General features: G+C 47.2%; 1 protein-coding gene across 2 annotated transcripts in view; it reads left to right on the top strand.

The window, feature by feature from the left end:
* Positions 1-21592, top strand: part of LOC147462476 (uncharacterized) — a 181723-nt gene that overhangs the window by 130796 nt on the left and 29335 nt on the right. For both annotated transcript variants that reach the window (XR_015189957.1, XM_086526300.1), the window contains exons 5-6: positions 109-180; positions 692-757. Coding sequence is in view for 1 of the 2 variants with exons in the window: in XM_086526300.1 (XP_086382426.1) it covers positions 109-180; positions 692-757 (138 nt within the window). In the remaining variant the exon portion in view is untranslated. The remainder of the gene's footprint in view (positions 1-108; positions 181-691; positions 758-21592) is intronic.

Genomic DNA, 21592 nt, shown 5'->3' with positions numbered 1-21592 from the left:
TAATGATTGGTATAGATAACGATTGCTGGGCCAACTTTCTAATACAGCCAAAGAACTGGCAAAATTTTACCCAGGCTACTAATGGTACTTCTGATCTTATGAGATTAGGGTTTTGATCGTTCTTTATTGCCACGGGTACGCAAGGCTCAAGGCGGTAAAGCGGGGCGTGGGAAAGATGCAGTAAGTAACAATTTCTCTCTTCAAGAAGCGAGATCCCTGTCTTTTATTGTGCCTGTTAATCAAAGGTTGCCATGTTCTTTAATGGTCTTAGTTACAGTCAAGTGAGATGGTGTAAATGTGATAACTGTTTTCTTTGTCTGAATAAATTGCTTGTGGATGAGATGATGTCAATTTTTTTAGTGATAGCCTTGTTTTAGTGATAGCAAGTTAGTAATTTGTTTTCACAAAAGGATGAATCTTGGATACTAGAAAACTTTTTAGATAGCCGCCCTTCAGATTTTGCTTAGTATGATTTGAAATTTATGGACCACGCATTTGGTCCTTGGATCACTCCTGTTCTGATGGTTGACTTGATGAAAAGCGATCTCAAACTAGTTGCAAAAGTGAAACTATTGCGCAAGATTATGTGTGGGTGTGACAAAGCAGTAGCAGCTACATGATTTTGTGATCAATACCTGAATGTTGGAGCTAAGCTGATCTAACACTCAAGAAACCGGAATTTTATTTGCAGTTAAAAGAGTTCACTCAATGTTTCAATCAAGAGAAGCTGCTGAAGAAAGGAGATGAAGTTTGTCTGGTAAATCAATCCCTTCACATATTTCTTAAAGACGTGTGCATGTGCACGGTGCACCTCATGCACAGATGCTATCTGCACGCAGGCACACACATCATTTTATCTTCTGCTGTGATTGACATTATTCTATTATGATGTATGTCGATCTCTAGAGCTACAGCTCATCCATCCTATCCTTACAGTTCAAGTTAGTGCCTTATCTTTATTTGCACCTTTTGGCCATTTCTCGCAGTTTTATTTGTCTTTTAGGTCAGCGTGGGTCTCTTATCGACATTGCCTACTGCATCCTAGTGCTACCCGCTCCAACATGCTGTTTATAGGACAGGATGGAGCTAGCTAAATTATGCATGTCATGATTGTACATCCGTTTGAGCTCCTAGTAGTAGAGCTCCATCCTCGTCCACCCTTACTCTCCCATAGCTTTTGCTCACTCCAGTTGGCCCCCTACTCAATGTTAGTTTCACTTTTGTTTATTTTACTTTCTGGATACCAGAGAATATATATGACAGTTGAACATTGATTTGTTTCATAGACCCATTTTAGCATTTGTTAATTTAGTCTTTTGTATTTTCTATATTGGACATTTGGATCATATGACAATGTTGCAATTTTATAGTATCATACGTCTTTTAGGCCTTTTGTAGGTATAAATAAATATTTCATTTAATGATCTCTCTCTCTCTCACCAGACGGGCACAGGATCATGAGGGTTTGGTAGCAGAGCACATTATACATGCTGGGGATTTGTTGGCAGAGATGCTTGCACGGTTATTCAACCGTGTCATGTGTGAGGGCTTTCCTGAGTCTTGGAGATTATCTACTATTGTACCTATCTTCAAGACAGGAGACCCCACAGTGCCGGGGAATTACCGTACTATCATGGTAGGACACACATTGGCACGGTTGTATGCATCCATCCTTGAACATAGGCTGATCAGTTGGGTAGAGATTATGGGCATACGGGCACCTGGGCAGGCTGGTTTCAGGAGGGGTTTCTCCACACTAGATCATGTCTTTACACTTAGAACTATCATTGAGGAGGGTCGAGCACATGGTAGATGGATTTATTGCAGCTTTGTAGACTTCCGCAAAGCTTTTGACACAGTACCGAGGGCCAGATTGATGCGCCGACTTATGGAATTGGGGGTACCCACAGAGCTGATATGGGGGATTATGGCATTGTACAATTCAGTGATGGGTCATGTACGCACATCAGAGGGGATATCTGACATAGTTCACTCCACTATCGGAGTGAAACAGGGATGTCCATTGTCCTCTACTTTATTTGGTATGTATGTTGATGAGGTCTCTGATTATATTGACAGAGGAGAAGATAGAGGTGCTCAGCTTGCGGGGACATGGATCCCTCTGTTATTGTATGCTGACGATATCGTGTTGATATCAGACTCACCAGAGGGTATGCAGAGACATTTGGATGCATTGCATAGTTTTGCAGTGGATAGTGGATTGTCTGTCAACCTTGGTAAAACCAAGGTCATGGTATTTAATACCACGCCACAGTGGGTTAGGAGATCAGCACCTACATTCACATATGGGCAGGACAGTATGGAGTACACTGATGCATACACATATCTTGGGGTGGTCTTTAGTGGACCGAGGTTCACACTGAAAGGGGCAGCAGACACTAGATTGACTTGTGCCTATGCAGCCCTAGGCAGTTTGGAGAGGATTTGTTCGCAGGTTCAGTTCCAGGAACCTCGAACAAAGCTCTGGCCCTTCGACACTTGGGTCGCTCTAGTTATGCACTATGGGGTTCAGGTTTGGGGACCGTCTGTTGACAGTGGTGGATGGAGTAATATGGAGAGACCCTTGATACTTATGATTTCTAGGCTGATTAGAGCCAAGGCCTCAGTTCCACATGACATCATACGAGCGGAGCTGGCTGCCCCACCTATGGAGGTTGAGGCACTCACCAGATCAGTATCATTTGTACACAGCTTATGGGACACCACCAGGGACAGGTATGCTAGGCTTGCTCTTGAGTCATCCAGACAGGTGGCATTGCAAGGAGATACATCATGTTGGTATGCACAGATGAGCTCATGGTTTCAGAGGCATGGTTTCAGCATGGACAGGCTGCCCCCTTTCCAGTATTCTCTTGATGCACCATCTTTGGCTCTTACACGGATGGAGAGTACTAGACTCATTCGGCAGGATCTTATCCAGCTTGATAACAAGAGGACATGGATAGAGCCATCACGGGAGTTGGGTACGAAGAGGGCTTTCTATAGAGAGCATCTTCTCCAACTCACGACAGATGGATTTGTCACACGGCCCAGCTACATGGACACACAACTATCTCATGGGTTACGATGTGCCATAGGCCAGATTCGCACATCTTCACACCAGCTTGGGATTGAGACAGGTAGATTCAGAGGCATACCAGCAGACAGTAGGATTTGTCAGTTATGCCATGCAGAGCCAGAGACAGAGTTTCACTACATATGTCACTGCACAGTCTACTATGAGATACGGGGACGCTTTCATTGTTTATTCAGAGATGGTTTTGACTCGTTAGATAGAGTCATGAGATATCAGGATCAAAGGTGTCTCGGATTATTTCTACTTGAGATACAGAGACATAGAGACGCTCTATTGAGAGGGCAAAGACAGAGACAGTCCCAAAGACGCATCTCAGATTTCTTCAGTCTGAGTACCACAGAAGCAGAGGGGACACCACCATCACAGAGCTCGGATCCCACCCATACACACACCAGCGGTACTCTCATTGACCGTGCTATAGAGTTGGGGAGATCGAGACGACTGCGACTGAGGAGGGGAGCCACGCAGCATCGGCGGAGATTGCGGCAGAGGATCCACAGGATTCTACCACGACACCCAGAGTGTCGACCAGGATAGGCTCCATGCTATTGCTTTATTATACCATGGTGACACTTATCCCCATTTTGTACCTTTTTGGCATGATACCATTGCTCAGCCTACCAGCCACCCATAGGAGTCGGTAGCACTCCTATCTCAGTTCTTTGTTTGTAGTTTTCTTTGTTTGTACCCAGACTTGGTACTAGACTCATCATTGTAATCAGTTGGTCTCATAGGTCATTTTGGCCTTTTGTAGACGTTAATATATCATTTCATTTCTCTCTCTCTCTCTCTCTCTCTCTCTCTCTCTCTCTCTCTCTCTCTCTCTCTCTCTCTCTGTCTCTCTCTCACGCAGGTCGTCTCCCGCTGCCCTGTGCACCCGCACCCCTCGCGTGCCCCGCAGTACAATGCGGCCCTCCCCCAGCTGCCCGCGCCCCTCGCGCTGCCCCGTAGGTCATCTCTCTCCCGCCCCGCTTAGGTGAGCAGTAACGCACGCAGGTGAGTCTCTCTTTCTCCGCCCCCCCCCCCCCCCCCCCCCTTCGCGCACTCTCGCCCGCTGCCCTGTGCACCCGCACCTGCTGCCCCTGTGCTCTCTCTCTCTCTCTCTCTCTCTCTCTCTCTCTCTCTCTCTCTCTCTCTCTCTCTCTCTCTCTCTCGGGGTGAAACAGGGTTGCCCATTGTCTCCTACTCTATTTGGTATGTATGTTGATGAGGTGTCTGATTACATTGACAAAGAGGGTGATAGAGGTGCCCAGCTGGCAGGGACGTGGATCCCATTGTTGTTATATGCTGATGATATTGTCTTGATCTCTGACTCACCAGAGGGTATGCAGCGACAGTTGGATGCATTACACAGTTTTGCAGAGGATAGTGGATTGTCTGTAAACCTTGGTAAAACCAAGGTCATGGTGTTTAACACCACACCGCAGTGGATCAGGAGATCGGCACCGACCTTCACGTATGGTCAAGAGATTGTGGAGTATACAGATGCATACACTTACCTTGGGATAGTCTTCACTGGGCCGAGGTTTTCTTTGGGGAGAGCAGCAAAGACTAGACTGACCAGAGCTTATGCGGCCTTGGGAGGCTTGGAGAGGATGTGTTCGTAGGTTCAGTTCCAGGAACCTCGGACAAAGTTATGGCTCTTTGATACTTTAGTAGCCTCAGCTATGATGTATGGGGTACAGGTATGGGGACCTTCTGTAGGCCAGGATGGTTGGAGACGTATGGAAAGGCCCTTGGTATCTATGATCTCCCGATTGATTAGAGCCAAGGCCTCCGTACCTCACGCGATCATTCGAGCAGAGCTAGCTGCCCCCCCCATGGAGATTGAGGCGCTTACCAGATCAGTGTCCTTTGTGCACAGCCTATGGGATACTACTAGAGACAGATATGCTAGATTGGCCCTTGAGTCTTCTAGACAGTTAGCTCTACAGGGGGACACTTCATGCTGGTATGCACAGATGACTTCATGGTTTCAGACGCATGGCTTCACCATGGACAGGTTGCCCCCTTTCCAATATTCTCTTCAGGCACCCTCGCTGTCTCTTACACGGGTGGAGATCACTAGACTCATTCGTCAGGACCTGATCCAGCTCGACACCAGGAGGACATGGATAGAGCCGCCTCAGGAGTTGAGCACGAAGATGGCTTTCTATAGAGAGCATCTTCTCCACCTCACAGGAGATGGGTTTGTGATTCGACCCAGCTACATGGACACACATATGTCTCATGGTTTGCGTTGTGCCATTGGTCAGATACGCACATCCTCACATCAGCTCGAGATTGAGACCGGTAGATTCAGAGGGATACCAGCAGACAGCAGGATATGCCGATTATGCCAGAGAGAGCCAGAGACAGAGTTGCACTACATATGTCATTGCACAGTGTTCTATGAGATACGGGGGCGTTTCCACTGCTTATTCAGAGAGGGTTTTGGTCCTCTATCTAGGGTCATGAGTTATGAGGATCAGAGATGTCTTGGACTATATCTACTTGAGTTACACAGGTATAGAGACACTTTACTGGGGAGAGCTAGAGAGAGGCAGTCCCAGAGACACATTACAGATTTCTTTTCACTAGATATGGGACAGCCAGAGGAGCAGCCACCACTGCAGAGCTCGTCCCACACTCATTCGACCACTACTGGCACTCTCATCGACCGAGCATTGGAGCTACAGAGATACAGACGACCGCGACTGAGGAGAGGAGCTACACAGCATCGACGGAGACTACAACAGAAGATTCGAGCCATACTCTCTCGACATCCAGAGTGCAGATGAGGATGGATCCTCACCATTTCTTCCATCTTTGTTTCACACACTGTTACATCCAGTTTACCGGGTACCTATTGTATCAGCTGCTACACCCACGTAGTTTTAGATTGTAGTAGTAGTAGTAGTATTTTGTTCCACTTCTAGTTCTTTTCTAGTTCTTTTGTACCCAGACATGGTATTAGATTCACTATTTTGTAACTGATTGGTCTCATAGGTCATTTTGGCCTTTTGAAGACGTTAATATAACATTTCATTTCATTTCATTTCTCTCTCTCTCTCTCTCTCTCTCTCTCTCTCTCTCTCTCTCTCTCTCTCTCTCTCTCTCTCTCTCTCTCTCTCTCTCTCTCTCTCTCTCTCTCTCTCTCTCTCTATCGCGCTTTATTTTCCTTTTCTTTTTTTCTTTTTGCCTATCGTGCTCTCTCTCTCAACCCTATTGCGCTCTCTCTATCGCTTAAATAACTTTTTTAAATAACTAGCTGTCTCCCTCCGCCCCCCCCCCCCCCCCCCCCCCCCCCCCTCCTTTCGCCCGCTCTCGCCCGCTGCCCTGTGCACCCGCACCCCCTATGCTCTCTCTCTCTCTCTCTCTCTCTCTCTCTCTCTCTCTCTCTCTCTCGCCCGTACTCTTATCGCTTTTTGTTTTTTGTTTTTTTTAAATAACTTTTTGCCCTCTGCAGCCCAGTTCCGCCCCGCGCGTCGTCCCCGGGCCCCCACCTACCACGCCCTCTGCTCGCCCTCCCCAGCTGCCCGCACCCCTCCGTTGCCCCACCTGCCTAGCCCCCCCCCCCCCCCCCCCCTTGCCATGCCCTTGCGCTGCCCCTCCCCTGCCATACCTCCTCGCGTTCCCCCACTCGCCTAGCTACCGCGCCCGCTGCTAGTGTGGATGCACACGTGCACTTAGTGGCTCTTTTTCAGACGGCGATCAAGCATGAGGAAGCTGAACAATAAAGCCGACCCCCTAGAAGATGCCATTCAAAAGTGCAAAGAGGAAATGACGGAGACCATTACCAAGATGAACTACAATCTCTTGGGCACAATTAAAATGCTGGAAGGACGCGTGCTGATCGAAGAGAGCAAGATAAATACACTGGAAGACCGAGTGACAACTCGGGATGAAGAAATTGCGTCACTCAAGAAAGATCTCGGCGAAGCACGATCAAGAAACACACTGGAAGAGGGCGAATTTCAACCCTCAGTAATCGAAGAAATCAACACGATCAAGGAGCAAGTGCGGGCCATCAAAGAGGGAGAAGAGCAACACAAAGAGATGACAACTTCTTGGGTGGATGTTCTTACCAAAACTCAACAGAAGGCGAATGAAGCTGAAAAATGGATCCAGGTGACCAAGAAAGGAAAAGGCAAGGAGATAACGCCCACGTCCACACCCACTATCATTAATCAGACACTAGAGGAGGAGCAAAGAAGAAGGGTGCACGCTTTACATGTGAGAATTTTGCGGTCTTAAAGACAAAGGCAATGTGGACAAAGAGGTAAAAGAACTCATGGCCTTGATGGGGGTTCATGAGCCGACGCACAGAAGAGCCTGGAGAGTGGGCAACATAAAGAAAAATGGAAGCAGTGGGGAAACCTCAAAAGAAAGAGCACTCATCCTCCGTTTTCCCTCCATGGAAGCGAGGAAGTCCTTGAAGAAAAGACCAACTCTTAAAGAGACGGGCATCTTTCTCGGGGATGATCTTACCCTCTCGCAGATCGCTCATATGCAAGAAGTAATGCCGGAGATTAGAGCGGCAAGGAGAAAAGGCAAGATTGCCTTTTATCAAGATGGAAGAGTGGTAATACTAGAGTGACGCTCCACATGACGGTGCGAGACTTATGGGACCACACTCAAAGTGGCTGCCTGGAACTGTAATGGATCTATGTGTCTTGATGTGGGTGCTTTTGATCATATTTTTACTAGAAGAGACATCATCTTTTACTCTGAGACACACCAGGCCCCTGGGCAATCCATGCCTCACATCAGTGGATACAGGTGGGAGACAGCTTACGGACAAGAGACACGCTCAGAGCACAGAGGACGGAGCTCGGGGGGAGTGGCAGTGTTATTTAGAGAGGATTTGCAGCCATTGATACATATAGCCCGTAGGGATGAGCAGGCTAGGTACATGTGGGTGAGATTGAAAGCAGAGACATGCAGATATCTCCACATTGCTATTTGCTACTTTCCCCCGAGTACATCAGTCTATGCATCACCCAGAGGACAGTCCCCTTTTTCTATTTTGGATGATGACATATGGGAGTTCTCTAGAGATGGTGACATTATCATTCTAGGGGACTTCAATGCTAGGACCGCCCATCACTAGACAATGTTTTATGATACTTCAGAGGAGATGTTGAGAGAGCTAGATGTTGTAGAGACGGGCCTGTCCAGACTATCACACGATGTGGAATATACTGAGTATGGGCGACACCTAATAGACATGGGCACCGCACATGGATTGGCCATCTTGAATGGCCTACGAGATTTCCTGTTGCGGGAGGTTTTACATGCTTCCCACACAGACATGGAGCCAGCACAGTGGACTATGTCATGGCACAGTTGAATCTCATCTCTAGTATCTAGGATCTCACAGTTGGGCCGCCCAGACCGGTCGGGGTGGCAGTGGATCATGCTCTTGTGTCGATGACCATCTCCTTCCAGTTCAGTGTAGCACATAGGCCACGGCTAGCAACCCTTACTCGCTACACCTTCAGACGGGAGACGGATTCTGTATACATAGACGGGATCTACAGACGCCTATGCACTGAGGAACCGGGGTGACCTCTGGAGGAACTAACTACTATACTGACACAGACATTACATGATGCAGCAGCAGAGGCATACCCACACACCCAGCCTGAGCAGAGACGTCGATCAGGGAGCATGCCTCAGAACAGCTGGTACGATGAGGAGTGCTGCCATACTAGAGCTGGACTTCAGAGGGAGGTGCTTTTGGGGGACGTCACTCACAGATAGTCACAGATTGACTTCTGATGCGTGGTGCGGCGGAAGAAGAGGGCTTTTTTGGCTCGACTCGAGCAGGATCTATACCAGCTATCCTTGAGTTAGGACTCGCGTGAGGCATGGCGGCTCTTTCATGAGCAGTGGGCCCCCCCTGTTGTTACCTCCACAGAGACATGGGGTCAGTGCGCATCATCTTTGTACACAGTACCTGGACAGTCGCCTCTCCCCAACCTCCCCGATCCATGCCCACAGACATGTGCTTTTTTCACCGCGGAGATGGTGAAGAAAGCCATTGACAGGATGAGGACTGGGAGAGCATATGATCATGATGGCTTAGTCGCTGAGCATTTCATGCATGCCAAAGACCTACTAGCAGAGCTTCTAGCAGTTATGTTCAACCGTGCCATGTGTGAGGGCCTACGGACACTTGGAACCTATCTACGATTGTACCTATCTTCAAGTCAGGAGACCCCATGGAGCCTGGGAATTATCGCACTATCATGATTGGACACACACTGGCATGGTTGTATGCATCCATTCCTGAGCAACAATTGAGTAGATGGGCAGAGAGAGAAGGAATGCGTGCAGCTGGGCAGGCAGGGTTCAGGAGAGGCTTCTCTACACTTGACCATATCTTGACACTTAGGGCCATCATCGAGGAGGGCAGATCTCATGGGAGACGGATCTATTGTAGCTTTGTGGACTTCCGCAAAGATTTTGACACAATAACCAGAGCTAGATTGATGCGTAGATTACAGGAGATGGGAGTACCCACAGAGCTCATTTGGGGGATCATGGCATTGTACAGATCAGTAGTAGGGCATGTATGCACCCCTGAGCGACTTTCTACACCGGTTCACTCCACTATTGGGGTGAAGCAGGGCTGCCCACTCTCTCCTACTCTTTTCGGTATGTATGTGGATGAGGTTTCTGACTACATTGAGAGCGATGGTGATAGAGGTGCATAGTTGGCAGGGACATGGATTCCACTTCTGTTATATGCTGATGATATTTTGTTGATCTCCGAATCTCTAGAGGGAATGCAACGTCAATTGGATGCTTTGTATAGGTTTGCCCACGAAAGTGGTTTGCCTGTCAACCTTGGTAAAACCAAGGTTATGGTGTTTAATACCACCCCACAGTGGATCAGGAGGTCAGCACCTACATTCACATACGGCTAGGAGATTGTGGAGTACACAGATGCTTACACTTACCTTGGAGTGGTTTTTAGCGGACCTGCATTCTCACTCAGAAGAGCAGCAGAGACCAGACTGACTAGAGCCCACACAAGATTGGAGAGGACGAAGCTCTGGCTCTTTGACACTTTGGTGGCTTCTGCATTGCTCTATGGAGCTGAGATATGGGGACCTTCATTGGATCACCACGAGAGGCCGGGTCGCACTCATGGATGGGGGAACATGGAGAAACCTCTCGTCTCTATGATCTCGCGGCTCATTAGAGGGCATTAGTACCACGGGCCATTATCCGAGCAGAGCTAGCGGCCCCCCCACTAGTGGTTGAGGCGCTCACCAGATCAGTCTCCTTCATAAACCGCACATGGGAACTTCCTAGAGACAAATATGCTCGCATTGCACTTGAGTCCTCTCAACAGTTAGCCATGCAAGGAGATACAGCATGCTGGTATGGGGAGATGGAATCATGGTTTCAGGCGCATGGGTTCAACATAGACAGGCTGCCACCATTCCAGTACTCATTGGATGCACCATCTCTCACTCTTACACAGTCAGAGATCACCAAGCTCATCCACCAGGACCTGACCCAGCTAGACACCAGGAGGACATGGATACAGCCAGCACAAGAATTGGTCACGAAGATGGATTTCTACAGAGACCATCTTCTTTAGCTTACGGAGGATGGTTTTGTGACGAGACCCAGATACATGGACACCCACTTGTCTCATGGGATACGATGTGCTATTGGCCAGTTACGCACATCTTCTCACCAGCTACGGATTGAGACTGGGAGATACAGCGGAGTACCAGCAAAGGCCAGGACATGCCCCTTGTGTGACATGGAGCCTGAGACAGAGTTGCACTACACATGCCGCTGCCCCGTCTACTACGAGATACGAGGCCGCTTCCATTGCTTGTTCAGAGAGGGGTTTGGACTACTCTCAAGAGTCATGGGATACGAGGATCAGAGATGCCTGGGTTTGTTCTTGCTCGAGCTGCGCAGACAGAGAGATAGCCTCATGAGTGGCGAGGCTAGCCAGTCTCAGAGACGGATCACAGACTTCTTCAGAGCAGACACGGGACAGCCGCAAGAGCCACTCCCACAGCAGAGCTCCCTCTCATCTCACACCAGAGGCACACTGAGCGATTGAGCGACTGAGCTTGGGAAATCCAGGCGCCCACGACTGCGGAGGACCACGCAGCATCGACGGAGGCTACGTCAGAAGATTCGGAGCACTCTGGCCAGGCATGCACAACGCCCGGTCAGACTACTAACCATGGAGGAGATTGATGAGATCCGCCAACGACCGATGCTAAATCTCCTGTGATTCAGCTATCCCAGCAAGCTGCCCATTTTGCTATTGCTTAGTTCACATCGACCAGTCTAGGACCCCAGAGTATATATCTTTGTTTTGTATTGTTGTTATTTTGTTACTCTGACTTTGTATCAGATCCACCACATTGTAACTTTCTGGTCTCATAGGTCACTTTGGCCTTTTGAAGACGTTAATATAACATTTCATTTCATTTCATTTTTCTCTCTTTATCCCTCTCTCTCTCTCTCTCTCACACACACACACACACACCCTTTTGTTATACTTGAGTATCTCGAGGCTTGGCTATAGGCCTTTAAACTTAAATACTTCACGACTTGCCCTGAAGAAAGCTTCCTCCCATTTAAATTTCATGTGGTCCCTACACCTTTGAGTTCTACCAGTAAAAGTATAAGTGTCTCCAAACAGTTTCTCATAAAATCTGGTGTTTTTTTCACTGAAACTGTGGCCTGCCTACACCTAGCTGCTCATAATTCTTGAGAGGAAGGCCTATCTGTGCTTTCTCTTAACTCAATGCCTTGCTTTGCCTTACATCTATTTGGTACTTAAACTTGGTTGGACCCTCTTCAAATTTCCTTGGTAGGACCCTCTTCTAACATAAAATTGCGTGGGTCCTTTGAGACTTGAAATTTCATTAAGTGGTTGCTTTGATAATTGAGCACTCATTGCCTCTCACAGTCTTACTGTCCACCCGTCTCCTTTGCACACCATCTCCCCTCTGTATGCAGACTCGGCTTCACAGCTTCTCACATGCGAGTTGGCCCTTCCCGGAGTTGTATGGAAGCAGAAGAAAGATGGTACACACACACATACGTGAGCATGAGGTAACAAGTATCTTTCTGTTTCACGTATATCAATATAAAAAAACAGAAGTGAGATGTGTGTGTGCGCGCGTACCCTGAGAACCCTACGTACCCCTTCCCCGGGCAACCCCTTTGCGCAACTTTCGAATCGCTGAATCGCTGAGGTGCTGGATGAAATTCTGCGCTGGCTGACTGCTGGGCTGAATTGACTGTTCGTGCTGGCACTCCCTCCTCCGGTTCGCACCCTTTTCCAGAGGATCGCACCCCTCCCTTCCCCATGCGCTGGGCTGAAACGCCATGTTGGGCATGCCTCATCGCTGCCCTTTGTTATACGGAAAAACCTCAGCAGCGCAACGTATTAAAGCCCGCAGCGCAAGCCTTTTACGTCAAACACATCACAGCGGCGTAAAGTTTTTTTAACGATTTCAGCCAGCAGATTCTACACTAGTGAGTGCCCTCAATTTTAATAATTTACAATGGCCGACTAGCCCCTAAATTAAACCCCATGTGAAACCACACTTCACCGGCCTCCCTCAAATTAACCCAAATTTTTAAACCCATGTGAAAACACCCAATTTTTTAAAAAAGCCAATGCGAACATACCTTATAAATCTTTTAAAAAAAAACTCCCGTGAGCCTACATTAAAAAAGTACAAAAACCTTACGCTGCCTCTCCCTTGCTATGCTCTATGCACACCTTCTCTACACAAGACATTTCGCACACATGGCCGACGCGATTTCTCTACTCAAGAGCCGGAAGTGATTTTTATTCCCGATTTCCCGACTCCGGAGCGCGAACTTATTCTAGAGGCATTTTCCGCTCACGAAGCACCCGTCCCAGAGCATGTTCCCGACCCAGAACTTGCACTTGTTCGAGTTCCCTTTAAGGTGTAACCATGCCGAATTCTCAGGATGGAGGTGGTCAATCTGACGATGCCCTTACTCTTATCAAGGAGCAGATGGCCAAACTTTCCATAAGCCTCGCATCACTTCACACTCGCTTGGATGAGATGCAGACGCAAAACACTTCTCGAAGTCGTCCAGCTGTTTCTCGGACTACTAATGCAGCATCTTCAACACCTTCTTCCGAAGCTTCAGTGGATGAACCAAACGAACCAAATCCAACTGAAGAGGTAAACAATCACGAAATTCAATTACTTTACAAAATTTTTAATGTTGCACAAAAGAAGAAGCTTGATGTTAAACTGCTGGAACCATACACTCGTCGCCGCGACAAGTGCGTACTGGACCAATGGCTGCTCAAAATGGAGATTTACTTATCGAACATAGATTTGGTCGAGAGTAAAAAAGTTGCACTCGCTAGTTCTTTGCTTAAGGACACAGCATTTCTTTGGTGGCAACGACGGGTTGCTGATGGTAAACACACACCTTCTTGGGATAAATTCCGGTGTGCTATTCGCAAGGCATTCAAACTTGCCAATGCGGATTTTCATGCTCGGTCCTCTCTTTGCCGCCTGAGCCAGACAGGTTCCTTGGCCGCGTACATCACAGAGTTCCAAAGGCTAACTTTGGAGATAGAGACCCTTAGTCCCTCTGATAAACTTCACAGCTTTATCGACGGACTCGAACCCAACCTGAAGGACGATGTGCACAAATACAACCCTACCACCTTGGATGCTGCAATTGCCTATGTGGAGCGTCTTGGCGATAATCGGCGCCCTACACGGAATTTTCTCCCTGGTGACAGATCTTCAAACAGTGCTCGCTTTTCACAGTGCAATCCCAAAGACAGTTATAGCCAAAGTCAGCAACATTAGTCCAAGTTCAGACAGCAAGCAACGCAACCTTATTCAACTTCAAGGTTCTATTCTCAAGATCGACAATCTCAAAGCAGATTTTCTTCAAGTGCTCCACTTGATCATCGAAAAGGACGTGTTTTTTCTCAAGATCGGCATTCCAATACTTAGCAAGGCTCTCATCAAATGGATCTTCGACTTCAAAGAAGGAAGCATTATGTACAATTTGCGGTGGTGACCATAGATGGTATCAATGTCCAAAGAAACCAAATCCGTCTAATTTGAAAAGAAATTCCAACACGGAAACATCATCTAATGTTGAACAACCAGATTCTGCTAAGGATAAAGGAAAATCTGTGGTCAATACGATTCGTGTCTCAAAGGATACGACTATTCTTATGAAGCATGCTCGATGCAATTCTTCAGTTTTGGAGCCTCTCTTAAAGCAAGTTTTGAGCCTTCCTGGAACACTCAATGGTTGCTCCATCAATGTTTTGGTGGGCAACGGATGCTCTAGCAATTTCGTCACCATTCAAATAGTTCAAGAGCTTGGTTTGCCAACTCAGAAGACATCTCACATATATGATGTGGAATTAGCAGATGGATCAATTTTGACTTGTGATCAGACAGTTCAACAGTTGCAGTTTGAGATTCAAACTTATGCAGATCAATTGGATTTCGAAGTCATGCCTTTATCTTATTACGACATGATTCTTGGTCAGTATTGGTTATGATCCAGCAATTAGCTTTCGAGGACATACTATCAATTTGTTCAAAGATGGACGTGAATTGACTTTACGGGCTTTCTTGTGCGGAAAGAGTGATTCAAGCCTCACGTGTACTAGTCAAGCGACATGATACAATGGATTATAAAGAGAATATGATTTCCGATGCAGAGTGTTTATTATTGATGAATTTTTTAATTCATTAACTTCTCTGAATCAATTGATGAAGACAAAGATGATTTCAAGCAAGAAGTTTTTCCAAGTGATACTTCGTTACGAGACAAAGATAAGGAGATAGTTGTAGATTCTGAGTCTGAAGACGACTATGCTTTCTTTGATTCTTTGTTGGATGATGATATGCCAATTGCAAGTCATGAAGTGACAGTTTTTGAAGATGATTTTGAAGAATTTTGGGATTCATTATTGGAAGATAATTATAGTGTCAATCCAAAATCCTCTCCAGTGATTTGTAAAGTTGAAGTTACCCCATTTGAAGAGTACTTTGAAAAGATTTCCTCTTTCCCAAATATATCGCAGTTACTGGAAGATTTTGAACCAAAATTCTTACATCGCATGAAGAATTTTGAAGATCAACCTCTTGTTGCAATCAACCTGATTATGCTAGATTCCTCTAAAAAGTCTTTGAATATAGCAATGACATGGGATTTAGTAGTCAAAGCAAAAAGGTTTCGCAAGAAGGAAAGGTTCAAGACAAAGGTTTCCGATAACTCAAAGATTGAAGATTCAGTGCTTTTCCAGAGTTCTATCATTTCTTTGACATGGGCTCTCATTTTAAATGGGAGGGAATGTCACGATTGTGACTATGTTAACAGAAATACATCTACTCCTAGTTGCAGATACGCGAAGTGCCATGCCAAGGAGGACCCTTGCGCTTGGATGATCACACCCCTTCACCCAAGAGACGTGCCTCTTTGCCAAAAGCCACACTCCTTCAACGAACGGTCACACCCCTTCGCTCTACGGGTGCGACTCTTCGCCTAATGGTTGCAGCTCTTCGTCAAAAGGATGTGTCTTTATGTCTAAAGTCATGTCCCTTCACCAAGAGACACGTCTTTTCATTTGTGTCTTTTCGTCTCCTATATAAGGAGCCCTTGTATCACACATTCAATCAATCAAACACAGAATCTTCAGTTCAAGTTTCTTAAGTCTTAATCATGAGTTTAAGTACTTAATTAAGGATTAGTACCTAGAATCCTTACACTATTTATGTCCACTATGAGTTGCAATGAGGGTGTTAGAGTGAACTCAAGTGAACTGCCCAAAGAGATCCCATTATTTATTTTGGCTTTTAGGTATTTGTTTTAGTTATTTGTCAAAGTCTGGGTAGGGCAATTTAGTGAGGTGGGTATGTATGTGACCCCTTGCCCCCATTGTACATTACATCAGTTATTCATTGCCAAGGTTGATTGGTTTAGGAGATTCTCTCTCTCTCTCTCTCTCTCTCTCTCTCTCTCTCTCTCTCTCTCTCTCTCTCTCTCTCTCTCTCTCATTCTTCTCCCCTTGGTCTCTACGCTTCCGCATCATTGACTTTGGCAGACGTGGCCAGCAGTACGGATGATGATGTGGTAGTACCGTACAGATTTTCCGCATGTTGCACGGCGCGAGCCTCACAAAGCCAAAGTGCTACCAAACATCTGAAACCCTCGTCATACATAGCCTCTCCCAAGCTGCCAACTCAACTCCATGCACAGTACGATGTGTCACAAAGTGATGACGTGGCTACCGAGAGCAGATATTTCCAGAAACCCTAATTCCTACAAACCGTAATTTCTGCCAGAAACCCTAATTTGCAGAAACCCTAATTTCTGGAAACCCTAACCCTAACTGCTGGCTGAAACCCTAATGTGGCTGGAAACCCTAAAATAGGCGGCAAAAATGCCACGTGGCAGCTTTACGGGCCTCCAGATTTTACGGCGCTGAAAAGCAGCCCTTTGGGCGACGCAATTGGCAGAGAGAGTGAGAGAGAGAGTACATTCATTGCTTTATTTTTAAAAGCCCTATAGAGGGTTTGAGAGAGAGAACTTTTGCTTTTGGTTTTGAAAGCTTTTGGGGCTCTGCTTTTGGGCATCCCTTGTAATCTTTAAATAAGCGGTGAGGGCTCACTCTGCAGGGCATCTGGGCGCAGAGTCTGAGAGTGAAACCCTAACCGCTCTCTTGTACTTTGACATTGATTTAATACATAAAGAAATCCGAAAGGGGCGCCAATCTTTTGGGCCAATATCTCTAGGCACGGAACTCCATTGGGCCAGTGCAAATCTATCGTGATATGTGAATTGTTTTGAAGTGGTTATTTGGTGCTGTCGTGATTGATTCTTGACTTGGAGTGTCCAAGTCGGTTACAGTGGTATCAGAGCACGGCTGATTTCTCTTCTACGGGAAATCCGATCCCAAATTTTTTTTCCCGGCGGCACCTATGGCCTCACTCAAGGATCAGTCGACTCCCTCTGCATCCGGAGATGCGGGTAGGGATCACAACGAAGATTGCGGCAGAGAGTATGGCCCGCCTTGGCCTACTCAGGCGGAGCAACGAGAGATGAAGCACCGTCAATTGATCGGCGATGCAACAAAGATGATGCTCAGTTTTGCGAAGGATCCGAAATTGGCAAAATATATGAGCGAGACTTCTTTTTAGGAAGTGCACGAGCAGTGGCAGAAAACCACAACACCACCTCCAAAACCCGCTGTCAAGAAACCTTCTGCTCACAAGAAATATTCAGAGAAGGAATTAGAAGAGGTGGTTGATGCACGGATTGTTGAGGTTTTTGACGCGCAGAACAAAGCCAAAAAACACGGCAAAAAGCAGAAGAAAGGCACTGACTTCCCGGGTTATTTGGGTCGTCAGTCGACATTTGATATGGCAAAGAAACAAAAGAAGTGTGTTCGATTTGAAGGAGTACCCATTTCTTCTTCTTCTTCTTCTTCTTCTTCTTCTTCTTCTGACAGTTCTTCTATCTCTTCATATTCGAGCGAAGAAGACAGAAAAGGCAAAAAAGAGAAGCCAGAAGCAACGCTTCAGAAAGGGCAAGAAAAAGGATAAGAAGTCTAAATCTCGCAAAGTGAGTGACAGTTCTACAGAGGACTCGTCTTCAGATAGTTCAGACTCTGACAACGGCAACTTTTATGCGAACAAGAAGAATCTTTATAAAGCCAACCAATATGACTTTCTGGAAGATAAAAGCAAGAAAGTCCGAGAGTTTGGATAGTCGATCAAATTCGACACTTTTTTAGGATATAAAGATGCTTCGAAGGCTTTGTCTTTTATACAGCAGTTTGACATCGCTTTCGCGGGAGGACGCTACTCAGAGCACTCCAAGATTCGGAGAGCTGCCTCGGGAATGCTCGAACTTGGTGGTCCACGCTTCTTTGAAACAAGATTGCGCCAATTAAATGGCTGAAATTTAAGAAGCTTTTTATTTCTTCTTGGCTAACGCAAGAGTATGAACGCGATATACGAGCTGCTTGGAACCATCTTCGGATGACCAAGAAAGATACAGTGGATGCTTACTGTGAGAGATTCTGGAGCTCTTTTCTACCTGCCTCTTCATTCAAGAAGATCTCGTTCAAAGAACAGATTGAGTGGTTTACCTTGGGTCTACCTACAGAGATCCGAGATCACTGCTTGGAACAGAAGTCAACTTCTATTCAGGAGTTGATGAGTCATTCGAAACGGGGCTTTTCCATTCACTCTGGCAGCTTGACCTACCCTACCGATGAGGTCATGACACAACGAGTCGAACAGACTTCAGCGAATGAAAGTAGAAAGATAAAGAGCAACCCAGAAAAGAAGGATGCACGACCCAAGCTTACTCCTCAGGAGAGAGCTCGCTTCATCAGGGAGGGGAAGTGCTTTGGATGCGGGGAACATGGACATATCTCCGCGAAGTGCCCTAACAAGGCACCTAATGAACAAGATGACGAAAGGCCAGAAAGTTCTAAAGCAGCTGAGAGACGTGGCAGAAAAGGCAGATAAAAAGTAGAATTGGTACCACATGGCGTGGGACCTGAACCGAATCAAATGAATGAAAGTATAAACTTTGCCGCTTTTGGGGCAAAGTGAAGGATCAAGAAGCTCTTTTGAAGGAGCCAAGGCAAACTTCTGTTTACTTGGAATTGGCGGCTCGATTTGGAACTACGCCCGATAGGTTGAGGCCACAGGCGGAGGTAGTTCGTTTGCAATGACAGGGGTGTTTAGGGCACGCGAGTAGCGTTCTACTCGGAATCCCTTGGTACCACAAGAACCACGCCGTGGTTGACTACTGGACCGAGAAAGCGACTTTGACAAATGAAGAGCTCAGAGATTGTACTTGATGAACTTCAGTTTCTTTACTCATTCTTTTGGGAGAGAACTGAACGATGGATAAACGTCGAATATGTTTTGACTTGAACAAAAGAACGCCAAGATTTTTCTCCACACTCATGCCGATTGCTTTTTCGAGGGCCTGAAGATCATACCATTGATCTGATACCTGGAAGCACACCACCGAACCGGCCACCTTACCGTGTAAGCCGAGCACAGAATGAAGAGATTATGAACCAAGTGAAAGACCTCTTGGAAAAGGGTCTTGTCCAGCCTAGTACTTCACTGTATTGCTCTCCAGTGTTGTTGGTTTTGAAGAAAGACGGATCTTGGAGAATGTGCATCGATTATAGATCTCTCAACAAAATCACCATCAAGAACAGATTTTCGATTCCTAGAATCGATGATATACTCGATAGATTACAGGGATCCTCGTGCTTTAGCAGGATTGATTCGAAGAGCGGATATCATCAGATCAGAATCGCGCCAGGAGACATCTACAAGACAGCTTTTCAGACGACTTTTGGGTTATTTGAGTTTTTGGTGATGCCTTTTGGCTTAACCAATGCTCCTGCGACATTTAACTGGATGATGGACAAGATTTTTCGAGAGTACGGGCTATTTGTTGGCACTTTCTTTGACGATATCATTGTTTTCTCCAAGAATGAGGCAGAACACAGAGACCATCTGCTTCAAGTCTTTCAGGCATTACGAGATCACAGGTTAGTGATTAATGCAAAGAAAAGTGAATTTTTCCTACTGGAGATACAATTTTTGGGACACATTGTCTCAGCAGCAAGAGTACAAATCGATCCAGCCAAGATAGAGACCATCCGTGATTGGCCCGATTTGAGGAATGTCCATGAAGTTAGAAGCTTCTTGGGAGTGTGTTCGTACTACAGGTGGTTCATTCGAAAGTTTTTTTTTTTTTTTTTTTTTAAGACAAAGATCCTTCTATTAGTTAATGAAAACTGCCCATAGGGCTACATCCACCTCTGCAAGAGAGGGCTACAACAAGCATGGTGGGGAGACTCTCCCAATGAAAAAACAGCATATGTACAATGGGGCTAAATCAAGAGATGGGAGGAGGGAAAAGCCACACAGGTGGACAGTAGTGCCATCTGAGCACCCCCTGGACCATGGAGTAGAACGGCCAGGGCGCCAGAGTCGAAGGAAAGCCTCGCGGCGCTCCCGCATGCGGTCGGAGCTGCCCTGTAGTCCCTCAAGCTGTCCTCTGAGAGTATGGATCAGCTCTAGCCAAAAGTCACGAACAGTCTCTGCTGGTGGTACAAGGCGAGCCTCAAAGATGCGGAAACAACGGGCCCGCCAGATGAACCAGAGAGCTAGGCCGCTGATGAGCTCCCAACACTCCGCTCTCTCACTGCTCCACTCCTGTGGAGTAAGGTCTGTAGCAGACTGGAGTGTAGGTCGACCCCCCTGTATCACTATCATCCTGCTGGTGGAAGATAGCTCAAACTGAAGTGCCGGGCCCGTGAGGGTGGACCAAGCCGCTGCCCCCCAAGTGTACTGTCGAGCCGTGGAGAGGGCAGGCATCAGCCGAAGAACTCGTAGCCACACCTGCTGGGCCGAGGGACAGTCCCAAAGAGAGTGACGCTGACTCTCCACCAAGTGGTCACAGGCTGTACATGCGGCCGAGAGACCACTATGTACAAGCCAGCTCCCTACTGCTGTGGCTCTGTGTGCAACCAACCACTAGAACAAGGTGACGCGCCTCGGCTGTCTGGAGTCCCACAGCCTCTGCCCAAAAGCTGCCAAGAACTCAACTGTGAGACCCTCCTCCTGCCAATGACGTGCTGCAGCGGGGCGGGCCTCACTCTGTGCTGCAAGTATATGACGTCCAAGCCGAACAGTGTACTGAAAGAAAGGGACTCATGGGCGGTCTGCAGAAGAGAATGGGTCGCTCTATAGCCACTCACCAGGATCCCACTGTACTCGTGCCAGTGGACAGCACTCCCAAGCCCATAGCCTCCAGTGTCCTGTCTCAAGAGCTGCTGGGTCAGGGTCTATGACGCAAGTCCTCCCACAGATGCCCACAACTCGGATCCTCTGGAAACAACACTCTGCTACCTGCGGGGCCTCTACTGCAACTCTCTGTAGTCGTCCTCCACCCTGAAGCTCGAAGAACAGGGCTGGGACAGTCTCTGAGCAAGCCCTGACTGAAATGAGAACCTCCAGTCGTGTGAAGGCTCCCATCCACCGGGGTGCCACTGGCTCGAGAGGCGTGAGCCAGTCAGCTGGAACTGACTCTGAGATGTCCTGACACATGCTCTGAACCCCTCTCATGCCCTGTAGCTGGACAACCTGCACCTCCTCTGACAAACCTGTGAACTCTAGCCAGTCACCTAGAGAGCGCGCTGGACCTGCTGCCATGGGACCCCAAGAAACATGAGGCCTACTCCCAACCAAGTGGCCTCGCTGAGTGCTAACCATGGGGTTCCAGACGAGGGGCTGCCGTAGGCGCTCCTCCGTGCACGTCGGCTGTCTTTGCTCTAGGCCACGCCGTAATAGCTCCCAAGAACGAAGCAGACTCACAGCGAATCGGTCCTCCAGTCTCCAGTCTCCAGTTTTCGAAAGTTTGCAAAGGTTGCTTCTCCTTTGCATATCTTGGCAC

Source organism: Adiantum capillus-veneris, chromosome 2 (assembly GCF_014529385.1).
Source record: "Adiantum capillus-veneris isolate H3 chromosome 2, ASM1452938v2, whole genome shotgun sequence".
Lineage (NCBI taxonomy): Eukaryota > Viridiplantae > Streptophyta > Polypodiopsida > Polypodiales > Pteridaceae > Adiantum > Adiantum capillus-veneris.
Note: the sequence above shows the minus strand (reverse complement) of the source record. Positions and strands in the feature narration are given on the sequence as shown.